Source organism: Struthio camelus, chromosome 4 (assembly GCF_040807025.1).
Source record: "Struthio camelus isolate bStrCam1 chromosome 4, bStrCam1.hap1, whole genome shotgun sequence".
NCBI classification, from domain to species: Eukaryota; Metazoa; Chordata; class Aves; order Struthioniformes; family Struthionidae; genus Struthio; species Struthio camelus.
This window is the reverse complement of record NC_090945.1, coordinates 37913254-37931911: the sequence shown is the minus strand read 5'-3', so window position 1 is coordinate 37931911 and position 18658 is coordinate 37913254. Positions and strand designations below refer to the sequence as shown.

The following is an 18658-nucleotide window of genomic DNA, read 5'->3' as shown; positions in this document are numbered from 1 at the left end:
GTTTCTAAGGCACAAGTAAATAGAGTATTCATTGGAAGCAATTTCCTCTATTTATTTAGACAACATCATTTGAAATTTTATTTTTAGAAGTTTATGGTATAAACAAGACTACCACTTGAAATTACTAAGAGAATATTTTATACACATTCTTCACATTCTATAACCAGGCATACAAAATAATGCACGTATACAGATTGCTTTATGGAGTTTTCATCCGGAAAAAGACAGCCATCCATGATAAAAACCTTAGGGGGGAAGGAAATAAATAAGGGCATATCTGGGGGGTGAAGGAGGCGAGCAGAGTAGGATTGGCTTTATTTTTTGTTTTCCTTTCAGACTTGTTCCAACATTTCTCCTGTCAACCCTATATGCTTACCTACTTTTACAAGCATCTCCATCTCGCAAATACCACGCGAGTCAGCAGAGGACCGCGCTAGCTGCTCTGAGGCACAGACGTGACCTCAGCTCTTCTGATCTGAGTGATGTACAGCAAAGCCACTGACACCTATCGAGTCTTCCACTGGAACGAAACCCGGTCCCTGAGCTTGTCAGGCTCAAATTCGAAAAAGATTTTGCGCTAGTGAGCTAATTCTAGGGCACTGCATTAAAATTTTATTATAGACTTAGGCCAGTCTCATTACTGTTCAGAAAAGTCTGATTTTAGCACATTTTGACAGGAAGCTTTCCTAATTAGAATGATTGTCAATCGTGGCTCCCTGCTGTTCGAAGGTTAATATAGCTGGCTTTTATCTTCCGTGCAAAAAGGCTTCTGTTTTTTTTTTTTTTTAATTAATTGGAAGATGTAATCATGGAAGTTATAGCATGGATCTAATAATGGTGCATGTCTCGAGGACAATTCAAGAACCAAGTTCAGTATTCTTTAGCAGCATCTATTAAACAAGGTCAGCTGGAGGCTCTCAGCACAAGAAACGTGCCATGTATGAGGCAATATTTACAACTAACGAAGGAAACCGTTTAGAAGCTTGGTTTTGGTGCTTGCAGGCCACCTCCAGTCTGCAAACCTGGCTCTGACCTACGCTCAAAGGACAGCAAGCAGAGGGCAAAGGCAGACAGCCAGGGCTGGATTAGCTGCCCTGCACTAATGCTTAAGGAGCAGGCATTCTAGCGTTCCCTGCTCTGAAGCTCTTTGCTTTAACGGCTGTTCAGCTCTTCTCTCCATTTTTTCCTGGCATTTATTAAACTAAATCGCAGGCCACAAAGAAGATAAAGGAATCAGTTCAAACACTGGCACACAAGAGCAACTATTCTATAGGATGATACTTGGTTTTGAAATCATCCACTGAAAGTCTCAGGCTGACTTTTGCCATGAGGCACGCAAAAGCAGGAAAACGCAAAGAGACGGGTGTTGTCGTGTCCACCCTGCTTTAGCTTTAAAACTGCAATAGGACAGCTGACTTTGTTAAATTAAATTCTTCACTTGCTTGTTTAATAGCAGTGGTTTTCTATTCATGTTGTGAGACTGATTTTCTGAAATGGTGATATAGAGCATGCTTTCAGATCTAACAACGTTAACGCTCTACTACCAAATTTCGTAACAGACTACAACACAGCAAGATGGTGCTATGCCTGAGACAGCAATAGAAACGCCCAGTTCTGTGTCAAAGAACAAGTCTTCTCTTTATCTTGCAAGAATACTATGTTTTTATAACACTGACTGTCTTCACTCTTATTTTTTGGACTGTTTATCTGGCATTACGGTGTGGCGAGCATAACTAGCCTAAGCTAGCACTGTCACCAGAAATACCAGTCCGAGAACACCTTGTTCCCATCTCTCACTACCTCCACCCCTTAGTTTTGCTGAGGCTCAGGTTGAGCTAGATCAGGTTTTTTCTTAGTTTTGTTTTCACTTCTGGCAGTTTTCCAATTCAACTAACTGTGCGACTGTAAAAACGCTTGTGCTGGCACAAAGGAGTGACTGGCACTGGTATGGAAACAGGTAGCCAGAGACTAGCTGGAAGACATGACTGATTTTTGCACTAGGCCTGGCTCAGACAACATTACAACTCGTGAAATAGTTGTTAGCAGCAATAATTAAATATGACATAATACATCTTTACCAAAAAGGACAGAAGAAGAGGAGGAAAAATACAGGTGCCAGTTTAAAATTTAAGACCAAACAAAACAACTTACCGGGCAAAAGTAGGTGTTTTCGGCTATGTGGTTTGCAACAACAGTGTTTTCTGCGGACAGAGACATTATGAAGAGCAGTGCATCACGGGCCTGCTGGCCTATTGTTCCTTCTCGATGGATAAAGGGAATCAGGAGGGAAAAAATGAGGAAATTGGCAGCTCCCTGGTCCTCACTGGTGTGGAAAAATAGTTCTAAAATGGAGGGATCTTTGGCTATTATAGAGCAGAGCTGGTTCAGGAGGACAACCAACTCCGCTTCCACTGCTGGTGTGGCAGTCCCTGAGCAGGAGCTCAGTAACATCATCAAAGGCTTCAGGATGGGCTTGTGATGCAGCAAAGGCTGATGAGACTGGGTGACCAACATTTCATACATCTTGAGCTGCTCGATTTTTGTCTCATCAGTGAACTCTCGCCGTAGGCTCCAAAGAAAGAGCTTTTCCATGATGTTTTCTGAAACCACAAACTCCAGGATGGGCCCCATTGAGGCATCCTTTGCTCGCTCCTCAATTAACAGGAAAAGCATGTGCTCTACATAATTCTGAACAGTGCTGGCCTCATCAGGTGAAATCGCCCCATACTTTGCCTGAGTGTTTTTCAAAGGATCATGCTTCTCTAAGATTTTTAGGACCTAAAGAGAAACAAACACATATCTATCATTTGAGTGCATGTTTAAAAATACGGAGCTACCTCTACAAGAAAAAAAAAAAAATCAGATTTATCAACATGAAAAGGCCCAATCTCTTCCATGCTTTCACTTTTAGCCTAAGTCAAGCAGTCTACATCTGAAGTTTCACATTTGGCATGTATTTGAGGCCAAAATGTAATACTTTCATTCATTTTTCTAAGCACCTGAATTTGCCAGTTGTCCTAACGCTGAAAAATTGAGGTTCTCAAAAATATGGACAAACTAGGTTCCCTCAGCCTTCCAGAACTTTGTTTCAGTAATGTTTGAAATAAATTTCTCTCTGTCACAGAATGCTGAAATCAAGGCTCCTCATCACATCTTATATGAAACTAAATGGCCACTGATGCCCACGTATGCTTGAAACCTTCAAAATATACTTAGGCTTGAGTAATAATTGTCACCCAGCACATATACCCCTGGATTAAATTCTAGTCTATAATCAGTGAAGCTCACTGTACATGAAGCAGCCACTGCATTTAGCTCTTGCCAGGGCTGATCACCAAAGAAACACAAAGGAGCAGCAGCTATGCTACTATGACAACACCACTACAGTCAAGTCAAAAAAGACGGCTCTTGGCAGATGGCTCTTCTAACACTGGAAGAACACCATCACTCATTTGCTTGCTTCTCAAAACAGCAGAAACACCAAAAGCAGAAGCACAGAAATCAGTAGTTCTACATAAACCATTAGTTATTCATATTACTGCAGCAAATAAGACCTTATATTATGGTGCTCAGAGCAAAACATCTTCGCCTATAAGAAATTATAAACGTAATGACATGTGAACAATTTTTGGAATATGCTGAAATGCGCATCTTGAAATCTGTATCTATCCACAATACACAACACTGCATAGAGCTTTGCAGCCATACATCTAATATACTTTACAAAAGATAGGCAAGTCTTACCTAGCATGAAGAAAAGAAGAACAGAAGTAAGCAGAAGGGCCCAAGTGAATCACTAGGAAAGCTGGTAAGATCTAGACTTTCCATACGAAATATCATACCACTTTCTCTTCAGATGCAAATCTGGGGTTTAAAGTGTAATTAGTAAAGCCTCACCATAATTTCAAAGGTCAATTACCTTATTTTCTTAAATGTTGCAGTATCATCCAGTGCATTCAGCATGATAAATACTTGTTTATGAGCACTTCAGCATTATCCCAAAAGAATTTAGTAAATTCCTATTAGTGCAACCTACTTCAGAACAATAAAATTAATTAATATTACCTGTGCCCAGTGCGTTCTAAATACTATCATACATGTTTCTGGGTCAACACCCTGCAGGCTCACAGCCTGCCGATATGTGCTGAGACTGGTTCCAGAGGACATCATAAATTCTTCAAAGGCCAAGCTGACTAGGCCATGCTTGACGACTTCTGAAAATCGTGTAGTCGGTTACAGATGTTCAAGTATCATAATGAGATGATATCCTGTTTTGAGCTTTGGTGTCTGCAGAAATCTATTTTAAAAAAAAACATATATACGTATGCGCGTCAAATTAAAGCGCATGATAACAGAAGAAGACAGTTAAAGAAAACAACATAACCTTTTTTCTTCTAATTCAGCTTGAAGATGGAATTTTTTTTAAAGCATGTTACATGGGATCATCTTCTCAAACTCTTAATCATAATGATTTTGATAATGAGTTTTTAATACTCATATAGATCTTTCGAGATCAGTGTTGGAATTAAGGAACTAGTCAAAATAAATATGGATAATAGAAGCTTCTGCAGTAAAGATTTTACACATACTTCACTGTATTTTTAGTTTTATATTATGTTGTTTTAGCCTTCTGACCTTGCGTCTTTTCAGAGTTGCTTGGTAACTAATGCTGCATAGATTATTCAGGCAAATAAAGCACAGGTTATTTTCTAGATTTCTTTTTCTTTTTTTTTTTTTTTTAACAATATTTCCATCAACAGACATAAAAGTTTTCTGACAGGGAAGCATACCATAAATATTTTGAAATATCTGTAGAGTACCACATACAGATGAAAGAATGCATCTGCATCAATACCAAACCAACCAAACCAAAGAACATAAAAGATAAAACTTTCACATATCCAAAGCCAAATAAATTGAGATGTCGTATTAAAGAAACATCAAAATAAGACGGAGAACAAATACTGAATCTTTCTTTTCATCCCTTATTTAATATCCTAGATATCTGGGTATCAAAGTAGATGCACACCTGCGGGGGAGAGTTAAAATGAAACAAAGACAAATGTCTTCCAGATACTTATGAGAGGCTTAAGAGAACATATTTTTCCCCTCAAGCACCAATATCCAAAACAGTAACACAATCCCTCTTTTTCTGTCTCTCCAATCGCTCAAAATTTTTATTCTCCTTTTTTTGCAAATTGACTAGGCTTTTAATTTAATTCAATTTTGGGCCACAGCAAAAAAAATCTCAAAGAGTTTAGGAAGACAACGAAGGCAGTACATGTAAGAACAGCTCATACACATCACAGCAGATTTTTATTTTTATTAGTGATGCATTTTGAAACATTCTCTTACTCTCCAGTCTTCATTAGGATCCCAAGGCCCCTGAACATTCATAGGCTCGGCAAAATACATTAAGAAATGTTTGTACACTGAGTGGCCAAGGTCTCTATATTGGGTATATCTTTGCCAATATATTAGGTATTCCTCTGTATATATCTGAAAATACAACCACTGCAGAGCAAAGATGTTTATCTCCACTCTGCATGTATACTCTGCTTATAGTCTTGAAACTATCTGCACAGCAAAACGTATAGCTCGCCTAATCCCCATACAGAGAAATATTAAGATTTCTGAGGCAAGAAAGAAAGCAAAAAGAAAGTGATTATGCAATCTTAGTTTTCCCTTATACACGTATAAGAGTTTCAAACACATTCTTAACATTTTTTCCCCCAACCTTTGCTTCTTGCAGCACCTAAGATACATACTACATATTTCCTAAACATTTACGCTGTACAATTAACATGATCTAGTTTACCCTTTTTGCAGATAAAACATTCCCTGGGTGCAGAGACCAGCATAAACCTTGGCAGGTTTATTGGTTGGAGCAACACCACTTGCAGAACCAAGCCAGTGCTCCAGACAAGCTGCTCCCCAGATAATAAGCCATCAGGAACCAGATGCATTGAAGAACAGTGGGTAAAAACAGCCCGACCTAGCTCTGTGAGAGCCAGCCAAGTCTGGAAATGGAAATAATACCTTATAACACGCTATCAAAGTCTCTCTACTCCCTGCTCCCACCCCTTCTACCTGCCTCTCTCTTCCACGCTTACATCGGTCCCATACTTTCAAGCTCTCCTTCCAGACGGAGCGCCTCATTTCCTCATTCATTCGGGGGAGCCTGTCAGTATTCTGCTACTTCGTAACAGTACATGTCATGCTTTCTACTCCAGCATAGGAGGAAGAAAAAAAAAATCTCTCTCTCTATATATTATACACACACACACACACACACATATAAAAATAAAAAGAGAGAACTCAAAGTAGCAAGTGGATTTGAGAACCCAACTTCAGAGGCCTATGATCTGTTTTTCATTGTTATTGACTTATTTAAGTAGGTGGTACTATTTGTTCAATGCCCAGTTTCTGCTGACGTGTACCTCTGAGAGCTCAGCAATTCTACCAAAAATCATGCAGAAAATAAGATACTGGCTTAGATACCATTTGTAAAAAGACTGCTTTAGGTAGTTTGCCTACTATCATATCTAATAATCCAAAGGAACATTTAAATGACCTATTCTTGAGGTCATCTGTCCATTTCCAGTCAGTTCCCCCTTTGTCATCCCTCACCTTCAAACACAGATCTTCCCATTTCTGAAGCAACTCAGTAGGCTTCTCCAGGTGGGAGTCTCCTTCACTACAAAACCCTGACCCATCCCATGAGCTTTGTCCAGGGCATGAAACGAAGCAAGCAGCTTTGGAAAAACTAATGTGATCTTGTAATTAAAGATGGTATCATAAAACACAGCAAGAGGACTTAATTAACCTTGGAGAGGCAAGCTCGATTCTGGAATTTACTAGTTTTGAATTGCTTCACTATATAAGTGAGAGGTTGCTTCAATGTGCACTTTGCATGTTATTTAAGAATTTAGGGAAAACAAACTGATATTACACATCTAGATACTGCACGTCAAATTTTGTCATTGGTACAACACCAACAGTAGAATCAGAAACCTCAGATCAACCTCCGTTAACAACAATAGAGAAGATGGTGATTTGTTTAGAAAATACTGATAAAAATGCAGCAGGAAAAGGAGATGTAAGACTCGAGAAGTGCGCAAAGCTCCAGGATGTACCATACATTGGCAGTCTAAAAGCATTTCATCTGTTACCCTCTCCTCCTCTAATCTGTTCTAGTTCTCTGTCCTCCCTACCCTTCAGTACTTCACTTACTCCCTCATGTGTCCTGCCTATCCCAGCCTCAGACTCTACTCCACAAACTTTGTAACAGTACCTATCTCTCCCTTCTCATTTTATTCCCTCTCCACCAGATCCTCTTCAAATAAGAGAGAAACAGTTTTACTACCCTTATCTCCTAACTATCTAAACAGTCAAACACTTTCTGGAGCAAAGGTGCAATACTGGCATCTTGGCCATTACAGACTCCTGAAGTGTTTCTTTACTTCTCAGCAGCTACAAAAAGACTTTGGGCCAACAGCAATGCATCAGCAATGCATCAGCACAGATGCATTTTGGCACAGATATACAGAAAAAAAAAGGGCATCCAAGCACTTGCTTGCAGTGAGGTTCTGTTTCATGGTACATCTCTCACAGAATCACAGAATGGTTTAGGTTGGAAGGGACCTCTGGAGATCATCTAGTCCAACCTCCCTGCTCAACCTCCCTGCTCACCACACATTCAAAACAGAGCAATACGCAAAGTGATGCACTGATGGAGCCACCGTTATATTCGCGTGTCCAGAAGAGCTCATTTCCCACAAAACTACAACTTACTTATTGCCGTTTACCTAAGAATTTATAATCACCACGTTATCACACACTCAAGCCTGTCCTTCACTAACAGCTTGCTGCCTATGCAGATCACTTCGGTAATCTGCATTTGTAGTAGTGGCGTTTTGTCCTACACAAAGATATCTTAAGTCTAACCACTACACAAGAAAGCAAAGACAGACTTTGTGTGGGAAGCCTCTAAGACAAACAGGTGCATCCCCTCTTCATCTCCTGCATAAAGTCCCCTAAGGCTGTCCATTTACTCTATTTGTTATTACGTGCACAAACCTAGTGCTTGACAAAGACCTTCAAGAATATGCAACGTTTGACAAACACTGATAAAAAGCAAATTCATCTCCAGCATTTATGCATTATGATTACAAATTGCACCTATTAGCCGACTGCACGTATATCACTAGATTAAAGCCATTTACATTTTTAACAACAAAGAATCATGAAAAATATCAATCATCCTTTGGTGACAAACAATAACATCTCAGAGAGTACAACACTATCAGAAATAGCTCATTCTTACTGTTCGCTCCTACTGTACTACGTTACCATAAATTAACTGTACAGAGTGCCAAATGAAGAACAAAAATACCAAATTAAAATTTTTACCTGAAAACAATTTGCCTGCAGCAAGCATTAGGTTAACCAGAGCTAAATTCACTTGCACCTATTCAGTTATTGGATTATAAATAATCTGAGATTAGTGAGGGAACAGACATTCTCTCCACAGGGCAAATCCTATGGCTTTTTAATCATTTCTAACTGAAAGGTAACCAGATGCAACAAGCGAGACAGCAACGTGCAGGGATACTAAGATCAAGTCAGGTCCCTTAATGGAGCAAACATTGCCAGTTCGGACTGCATGCTGAGATACTGGGATTTGCTTACAATAGTAATACAAATATTATATAATACAATTAGAATACAAACCGCTAACAGATTGCATACGCTTGAAACATTATTACAGACTTTGTAGTACCAGCCCCTACAACCACGGTTTTACACACCTACAGTCCCAACATGAAATAGGAAGACCAGGATGCACATCACACGGATGAAGAACTGAGGTCTGAAGAGACAAATGGATGGGACCAAGGCCACACTGGATGTCTGTGGCAGAGCGAAGAACTCTGCAGTCTCCCCACAGCCCCAACTACTGTTCTAGCCCTGCAGTCACAGCCCTCTCCAAGATCTTCCTGTATCATTTGCAAAGCTAGACAACAGCTTCCAAAATTAGGCAATTAATTTGCACCTCATGTGAACTTCATCACCTTTATTAGAAAATATTTTCCAATGTGAGGTTGTTGGTTTTTCTTGGGGGCGAGAGGGGGGGTAGGAGTTTCAGGCTCCGGTTAACTGTTATATATACAAACAGGATGCTAACAAACACCTAATTTTCTCCCTAAGCAGCAGCACAGGAAATTATGTGGTCATATGCAGAGGTACGTAATCATTTCTGTGTAGTCACTGCAAATAAATGAAGATCGGGGGAAAGAGAGCAGAAAACTTTAGCATGACTCAGCTTAGTTCCAGTTTAAAAAAAAAGCAGTCTGCAATTGCACCAAGTAGCTTTAGATGAAATGCTGAGATTGAGATTCAGTCATTGGACTCTTGGAGGCTCTCTGCTTTCAGCTTCCCTTCAAAAGTCTGTAACTCATCAGCCTTTTTTTCACAGCTGATTACAGTCCTGGACTCCCCCATGAGCAGAAGTACTTATTTTACTGCACTGTACATCAGAAGAGCCCAGCAGAGAAGCCCTAGTGAAGTTCATCCCTCTGGAGCATCCCTTTTCAGAAGTTTTGTTTTTGAATTAAAAAAGCAGCACAAAAAATTGCAGGATTAGGGTTTCCCCAGGCAAAAAACAAAGTACAGAGAAAAGATGAGGTGTGCACACAGCCTAATATAGTATAGGAAACCAAAAGTATGCTGCAAGGCTCTGCAATTTAGTTATCAAGCCTATCTTACCACTGAATATCTAAAAAGATGTGCTCTCCAGCAGTTCCCTAACAACTGCACTATTGCCATGCAATTTGGTATGCTTTCGTTCTACCAGTCACAGCTTTACATCCTCTCAGTGCAAATGCACAAGAGACAGAGATTGATAAGAAACCTTGACGGTAGTAAAAGAAACAGCACACATCAAAATATTTTCATGGCTCAGTGTGGCATAAAGGGGCTTGAAATTAGACAACTTTAAAGAAGCAGAAGGAAATTATATGGTCTTATGCATTGTTACATAACCACATCTCTGCAGTCTCTGATAAGTGGATGGGGAGGGTAGGAGAAAGGCAAGTAGCAAATTTGAACATGCCTCAATTCAGTTCTGGCTTCAAGACTGACCTTGTTCAGAGCTTGTTTGTTTTAGATTTTAAAGAAAGCTTTTTGCATAAATTTGTCACCTTTTCTTTAGGAGCAGGACTTAAATTTTATTTAAAAAAAAAAAAAAAGAAGAAGTTTCAACAGAAGACAATCTCTGCCTTACAGGATTCGTCCTGTTTGTTGCAAGTTTGACGACAAGCCCAGGCCTCTGAAGAACAGTCACATCGCCCCTGTACTGAACGTGTACCCTCGCGAACAGAATGCAGGATTACAGCATGTGCTTTATTTCCTCACTGGAGGACAACGGTTTTGTGGAAGCGTCAGAAGGGTTAAACTTACTGCAGTTATCTACAAATCTAGAATAGTTAAAAGCCACTGCATCCGAGGAGCTCCATATGCTTCCTAAACCAAGTCTACTACGATGGAGCTACTGAAAAATATTAAGGGGGAAGAATGAAAGCTGAGGTTAAAATGTAAATGTAGATAACCTGCAACTTTTCCTCAAAACAAGTCAGAATATTTTTCCCTGTAGGTTGGGTTCGGGTTTTTTTTTTTGTGTGTGTGTGTTTTTGTTTGTTTGTTTTTTGGCAATACAAGTTAGTAGTAAGAATAAGTTACACACTTCCTCAGAATTAAATCTTAATGAAAAGAAGTCTCTCTTGAACAAAATATACACACACTTTTGAAAGACCTTTGTTTTATCTTGAGTTTTATACATTGTCTAAGTACAACAAAAACTATATCAAATAAAGTAGACAAAGATGGACACAATTAATTTGATGGCGTGCACTGCGGACCCAGGCTGCTGCTGCTGTTCGTTACTTGCTGTGAGGCTCACCCCTGAGGGGAGGCATCCAGAGCATCGCCACGAGCGTGCGCGTGGATCAGCTGCGCGGCACGGTCCATAGTTCCAGCGCATTGCCACATTGCTGAAATCGCTCCGCTGTGCGCAAGGCCCTCCTATCTCATGGCCCAGAGGTACACCCACTATTCCTACAGGATGACAAGAGCGATATTTTCTCTGAGACTGCTCACACGCAATCTCTGAAGTCTGAGACAGATTTACTGTTACTCTGAACAGAAGTAAGCTATGAGAAGTGCAGGGCAAACTGAAGTACTGTAATAAATACAATCAGTTTTCTATTAGAAATGCTTTTTTCCTCTTTCACTTAAGTAGTATTCACCTACAGAAGCTCCGCTAGCAATACACTGCGGCAGATTATCAGAGAAACAGTTTAGACCACATTAACAATCATCTTTTTCATTTGCTCCTTCACGGTCAAGTGCAATGCTGCAATCCACTGTCTTTCCTCTGCACAGGTCAAGCAAACATTTCACATTTAGTCAGCTTTCTTCAGCCTGTTGTTTCACCCATTATCAGCAAAAACACTATGCCTTCAGTATGGGAGAAGACAACAAATAAATGTTTTACATTGATAAATCTATCTGCCTAAAAGCCCAACAGAGAACAAGTCACCACAGTTTGTTAAGCAATGTAGTTAATCAATGTGGTTAATCAAAACATCAATCTAGTCTCATCAAGCAAAATTGAATCCATCCTGCTAACACGAAAGTAAGAATGTCTTGTATGACTTGTCCCCACGGAGACTGCACAGCAAGAATGATCTCACAAGAGAAATCACACACAGTTTTATAATGATACAAAAACCTTACTGTCCCACCCAGTCAGTCTACACAGCAACTCATCTTCTCTCAAATCTGCTTTGGAAAGCTACATCACTTATATATTGATTGTAGATTCACGCCAGTTCAGACAACTAATTGGTACTATCAACCCTCTACACATGATCTATTTAACCCTATGGGGGTATACATTGGAGGATCAAGTTAAGGCACTGAATAAATACACGGTTTAGACACACGAATGGGCACAATTCACCCATCCAGCGCCCAGCAGCAGCAGCCAGCGAGGGGCTGGCCGGGCAGCCAGCGCAGCCCGCTGCAGCAGTGGGGCCGAGTGGAGGGCACGGCTTACAGGGCAGGCAAGCAGACTGGTGCATGCCAGCAGCCCGAGCACCAGGACGCAGGCTCAGCCATGCTCCAAGCCCTTGGGGGCTTTTGCCACATGGGACAGCCAAAAGGAAAGAACAAAGGATTAGGCAGTATGGTCCAAAATGGTTTGGGCTAAAATTACACTACAGTGGGTCTAGGAAGGTGTACAGCTAACCAGCAAAGATAGTTAATCACAATGCGTACTACCAAGGCTAGAGAAAGTGCAGTGATTGCTCAAGGAAACAGTAATTAAGCAAAGCAGTATACCTGACAGAGACTTTGACCCCCCTCAAGGACAGCTCTATTTACCTGACGCACCACAGGGCACGTTCATTTACCACAAACATTCATTTGGGCACAGGCAATTTTCCTGAAACTCAAGAGCATGCAATCACTGAGTTACTCCTGCAGAGTCCCGGGAGGAATGAACTACACATTCGTACCCCCAGGTCACAAGTTTGAGCCTAGGAGAGAATAAAAACAACCAACCAACCACATTGGAACTGAGGTTGCAATTGTAGTGGTATTACTTGTTCCTTTTGGAGGGCGATAAGGAGTATAAACCTGCTTCTCTGTGTATTTGATCTTCCCATGTTTGCCCCACTACAATACAGTAACAATTAGTGGTTCAAAACGTGGATTACATTTGTTAACAACTTCGTAATTCATTTCTAGCTATGTACTGAACAGAAGAGTTCATTTCTACCTACGTATTGAACAAAACAGATGTCAAACTGAAATCCATTCAAAGACTATTTTTGCTTGCTCTTTCCTAAATCACCAGACCTGCTGATCCAAGAAAAACACGTTTCCAAAGAGAAACAAGTCATCAACAGGTCTGAAGTCAACAGACTAAAGCCTTTGCCGTTGCATCATATCGCAACATAATGTTGTTGCGAGACAGGTATTGCAAGCAAAACAAATCTTAGTTAAAAACAAAGACAAAAAAAATCCCACCACTTTGTACCATGAATTTACTTTCATATCAAGTCTCAAAGTAAAAGAACAACCCCACAGGGCATAAAACGCATCGCTGAATGCAAAGCCGCCCTCCATTCCTTGATTCATAGGGGAATTGCAGGTATCAGCTGCTAAGTCTACACTAGTAATTTTTTTTGTCGTAATTGAAGTGAATTATCGGGGGAAAATAGTTGTCACCAGCCTCCCTCCACCTCTACTGAGAGTTAGTGCACGGTTTATTTCAAAATTTATCACCATCCGAGAGTGGGAGGGAACAGCACATCAGAAAGCAGACATTTAACAAAGCCTACTTTATGTTCTAGTTACGTCAGCAGAACAGAGAAATCAAAATGAGCCACTCAGTCTGCAACATCAATTTTCCTTTCCAAGATAACATCTCATACAGATGTCAGAATTAAGTCATACAAACTTGGCTCCAGCTCACTCATAATTTAGGCAAATACAAATTTACTGTAGATGTGACACTGAAGTGTATGAAATGTTATGAGATAAAAGTGTGTCTATCATTAAAATAAATTCATAGGAAATAATTAAGCTACATATCTAGAAAACCTTCCTGACAGGAAGATATACGAGACTACCAAAGCAGTAGAAGACTCTCTACTCTGGAGATTTAAAACTATTTACAGAACCCTAGCATGTAGAACAGGAAGTAATACCTTCCTGACTAAAAGATGGTCTAGAAAACAGTTATCAATATACTCGTTAATTATCATATGTAGAATACAGAAAATGAGATTAAGCTACATATTTCACAGCTACAACAAGAACACAAAAATTTAAGTGCTTTGTCTAACATGTCAAACTACTCAAATTACAGTAAGCATAAGAAGCCTAAAGAATAATGCTCTTGAGTCTACAGAATGACATTAGACGTGTGTGCTTTCAGCGTTAATCCACAGTGCAATGCAGATACACAAATATTCTAAAGGTTCCAAATGTTTTGATAGAGAAGCCATAAACATATTTTTTCCTTTCCAAACTCTCATTTGTCTTGCAGATTCTAAATATAGTCTCAGCTCAAGAATCAGTAATACAGTGCCATTAAGAGATTATCCCAATTACTTAATCAATAAACCACACAACCAGCTCCAAGAGGACCGTCACCAAATTTTCACAGAAAAAGAACTTCCACTTTGCAGTTGGAATTTCTCATCCATGTGAGACATTACATTTCTGTATCCATCTCTTTCAAATGAAAAGCTCAGGAAAAGGACAGAATAGCTCAGAAAAGCAAAACTGTTAGGCTTACAATTTAAGTAGTAGGAGATGGATAAGGGATATTGCACAGTTATGAACATTTTCATTGTTCTACAAGCATATTTCTTTCTCATCTCAGGACTTCATTTGCAATACAAAGTTATTGTTTTTTTCCCCTAGAAAAAACAAATTTTTATAACTGGTTATAAATTTAAGTGGCTATCTATTAGACAATAAAATCCTCCTACATTTTTCAATATGTTCATTATAGTACATGGAGCATCTTAATTGACTAGATGACTTAAATCTCTCAGTTATCTCTTTTCTGTACATGGTTAACTGAAACCTACCCACTTCAGAGAGACTCACCACCCCAAGATATTTATCCAAGTCAAGATTATTCTTACAGTCTGAAGTGATAACTTGTTACTTAGTAAAGACACTACTGAATGAAAGGAAAGACCAAAATCATGTCATTACGCAGTTTCAGGACAACTATTTCATTGCACTGTAGGATGACAGAACCGAGTCACAAATTACTCAGCAAACCTACTAAACTTAATCTATTAAAACCTGAAAGGTCATTTTCATATCTCATTTTACATACTATACATCAAATGACATTAGGCACCAAGGTACTAAAAAGCCAGGTTGTAATAAAAGGTAACGTTTAGCGGATTAACACTTTAGAATATAAATGCATTTTTGTGTTTTCTTCTTTCCATAAATAAAAATAAGTAGCAGGAAAATAACACTCTGAAGCACAGTTGTTTGCATCAGGACTTTGCAATTCAGCTTAGAAAAAGTTGCTGAAGCTAGTGAGCCGCTTTTCTCTCTGTCGCAAGTTCTGTTTCAGGTTTGGCATAGAGAAGAGCACTTACAAAATCCCTTTTCATTTCATTTTTATGACTGCATCAATTGCCAAGCTTGGGAAAAATGGTAATGTTTGTTTAGTAGTTAAGATCACAACCATAAATCACTATAGTGCACTGCTCACTGAAGAACAAGGAAGAGGAGGGGGAAAAAAAAAAAAAAAGAGGCGAGGGGGGGAAGGGAACCAGGGGGCTGAAAAAGCACTATTTACAAAATCGTACCAGCTCCCTCCAGCTGCCCATTCTCACAATGCACAAAACTCCAGGTATCTGGTCTCATAGGAAACCGCACAAAAAGGCTGCACTCCCTTTCTATTCCAGCTCACAGGGGACAACCAGAAGTTGAAGATTCATTTCATATTGATTCCTATTGCAAAATAAAGTAACTAAGTAAAATACCACTTCCTCCATCTCTCAGCTCGGCGAAAATCCTGCCTCTTGTCCTGCAATTATACAACTATTTAAAAATTTTAGTAGAAATCTGCAAGTTGAGCGGACATTGATGGATTATGGCTTTTTATATGTACTTTTTTTTTTTTTTTTTGCTTTTAATATATATGCTAGTAAACAGTAAAATCCAAAGTGCATTGTTGGCATTTTTATTAAGTCTAGTGCATAAAAAGCCAAATCAAAGAAAAATCCTCATGTTTCTGAATTTATATTTACCTTTCTACTTACTTCCACTGCATTTTACACAGCTGGTACATGTTTTTCCCTCTAAGCTTCTCCAGCTTTCTCAGGAATAAACTTATTATGTCATGTAAACAGTGTTAAGTTGTCTTTAGTGGAAACTAATTCTTCATCTCCGATTCCATAATGCTATTCTAGTCTATGATGGGAATGCGGCATTCCTACACCTCCCAGTCTTGTGCTGCGGGAAGCTGAAAGGTGTTACAGCATCTTCCATTCTCGTGACTATCTCTGCCTGGATAACAAAGCATATGAATGTATTCGCAAAAGGAGAACCATCTATTAATAGTCCATACAACACTTGTCTCAGCATGTTGCCAGCTCTAACAAAGAAGAAAAGCAGCTAAATAATGAGGTAAGGGAACAGTTTAAATAAGACGCAGAAACTCTGACACTATCCTGACAATTCTGTACTTCTTTTTTTTTATACTTCCCCCCCGCCCCCACTTCCAGCCTTGCCTTTGGATCTGTGGGAGAACATGAATAGAAATAAGGTGTCTTTCTAGTCCAGTGAGGAATGAAGATAAAGTAGCAGCTTCCACACCCTAAAGGGTAAGGGAAGAAAAGCAGCAGCCCTTTCTGAATTGCAAATGAGGTATATGCATCTCGAAAAGAGACTAATCTGAAAAAATAGAGAACCCTACAAATTTGGAGGGAGAGCAACCTACCAAAAGGCAGAGTGAATATCAGAGGCTAATAAAAAACAAAATGTAATTACTATTCAAACTTTGTAACCCTTGCAATGATCAATACTGCAAGCCTAGGAAACACAACAGCTAGAAGCCATCCCTAGCAGGAACGCTAGGCTTCTTAGTACGGACAGTGAAGAGTCAAACCACAACCTCTCCCATCCAATTCTGTAAGACCTAATTAGACTTCTACAGGCGTGGGAAAGCAGAGGTTCCGCCCTGTGATAGGTAGTTTTTATTCCTGCCTGCATACCTCCAAAAGGGGGAGTGTCTGTGTACGGCTTTGGGAACCCAGCTGCTTCTCACCTCTGCTACAGTCCTTCCTTCTGAGGCTATCAGAGCTGCAAAAACTGCAGTACAGTAATGCATTTTATAAAGTAGCTGGGGTGAAGCCTTATTTCCCATGACTGAAATCCAACACCTCTCCTCTTCCATTTCCTCTTATCCTCGATGTATCCATTCACTTTAAGATTTTCTTGAACATTGCATAAGGCTCAGCTTACAATTTTGGATCACAGGCCTATTGCCAAAGTCATGTAAGATGTATCCACCTGCAGAGAACTCCAAAGCAGAAGCACAGCTTGAAGACAGGAACAGCAGGCAGGAACAGTTTGGAGAGACATGAGAGAGTCAGTCTGTATACACGCCGTGATTGCTAGTCAGCTGTAACTGCGGCACCTTTGAAATGAAGATCTCAAACTCCATTCCTGAGCACATAGTTCTTGAAACAGACTTACACGTTTTGTTCTAGTATTTATTTAAAAGGGGAAAAACAGGCTAAGAGAATCAGAAAATGTTAGTCATTTTTTTTGGTTTTGACATATCAGTTACGAAAAGTACCACATGCAAAACTACTAGTTTACCGGTTGTCCTGTTGCTGAAGCTAAACATGAAGTTCCTACTGTCATCACATATGTATCTCTATATTATTTCCATTTTACATTCTTCCACATTTTATTCTGTTTAATCTTTTCTTCAAGGCCATCTCTTCCCACAGGCACGATTCTACTTGCATCATAATTCATGCCACAGGCATTCCAATAACAAGCACTTCAAAATTGTTTCTGAATGCATCTCCCCACTAGTCAGCATTCAGATATCCCTGTTGCTCTCAAGCATGCTTGTACTCTGAAGGACACAATCTCCTGTGCTGAGAGTCGCTAAGAATCACAGAGTGTCTTGGGAGGCACTCCACTCACTTTATGGGAGAATTTGCATAAAATCAGGTGTCAGCTCTGAAAAACTAAGCAAAAATAAATGGTGGAATTAATAAGTCTTTACATATATATGACTAGTGATAAATTAAGGAAGGACGCTAGAAAAGCTCTCTTCAGAAGCATAGCGCAACAGTCTGCAATCATGCTTGCCACATCAACCAAACAAATCAGAAGCAACTTGTCCCTGAAGCGGTCAACACTTGGAAAATTCAAAACTGATAGATTCAAAACATATGGATAGGGTTGCTCCTTTGACTCCACATCCTGAAATTCAGCAGGACTGGGACCCAAGATCCATGGTCTTCTCTGACATGGGAAAGAGTGGGTTTTCCTTCTGACAGTGCATCTAACAACTCAACCATCAATATGACTAACGCAAAAAATAAAACAGTACAGTGATGGGTGAATACTAGCATAGTAAATCTACCACCAGAAGCTGTAAATTGACTCTGTGAACCCATGAGGGCTGTAGTCACTGCTATTAAAATACAGTGCTAACAGTAGTTGTCCCATCTCATGTCCCTTAGAGTACTATAAAGGGTTGTAAGTATCAATTTAACATAGAATGGCAAGAAAAATAAATAAATAAAAATCTTGCACCTCTAGCAACCATTTAAGCAATGGATTCGCTAAAAAACTGGAACACTTAAGAGATAATCAAAGTATTATTTTAAAGCTGTTCTAGAAAGAGCTGTAACCATTACAGAAATCAACTTCAGCGTGAAAACTCCAAAATAAAGACTACACGGAAGCAAACCTGAACCAAATCAGCTTGCAAGTAGAAATGATTAAGTTCTGTTGCTGCCTCAGACCCCAGAGACAACAGTGTACGCTTACCAGCGCTAAGTCTCAAACATTTATTGGAAAAATCTTG

The 18658-nt window shown here is 39.6% G+C and overlaps 1 protein-coding gene across 5 annotated transcripts in view; it reads right to left on the bottom strand.

Annotated features, from left to right (window-relative positions):
* Positions 1 to 18658, bottom strand: part of FHIP1A (FHF complex subunit HOOK interacting protein 1A) — a 99800-nt gene that overhangs the window by 41775 nt on the left and 39367 nt on the right. For all 5 annotated transcript variants that reach the window (XM_068942280.1, XM_068942285.1, XM_068942281.1 and 2 more), the window contains 2 exons: positions 4066 to 4297; positions 2152 to 2778 (listed from right to left, as the gene is read on the bottom strand). In XM_068942280.1, the coding sequence (XP_068798381.1) occupies positions 2152 to 2778; positions 4066 to 4170 (732 nt within the window). In that variant the 5' untranslated portion in view covers positions 4171 to 4297. The remainder of the gene's footprint in view (positions 1 to 2151; positions 2779 to 4065; positions 4298 to 18658) is intronic.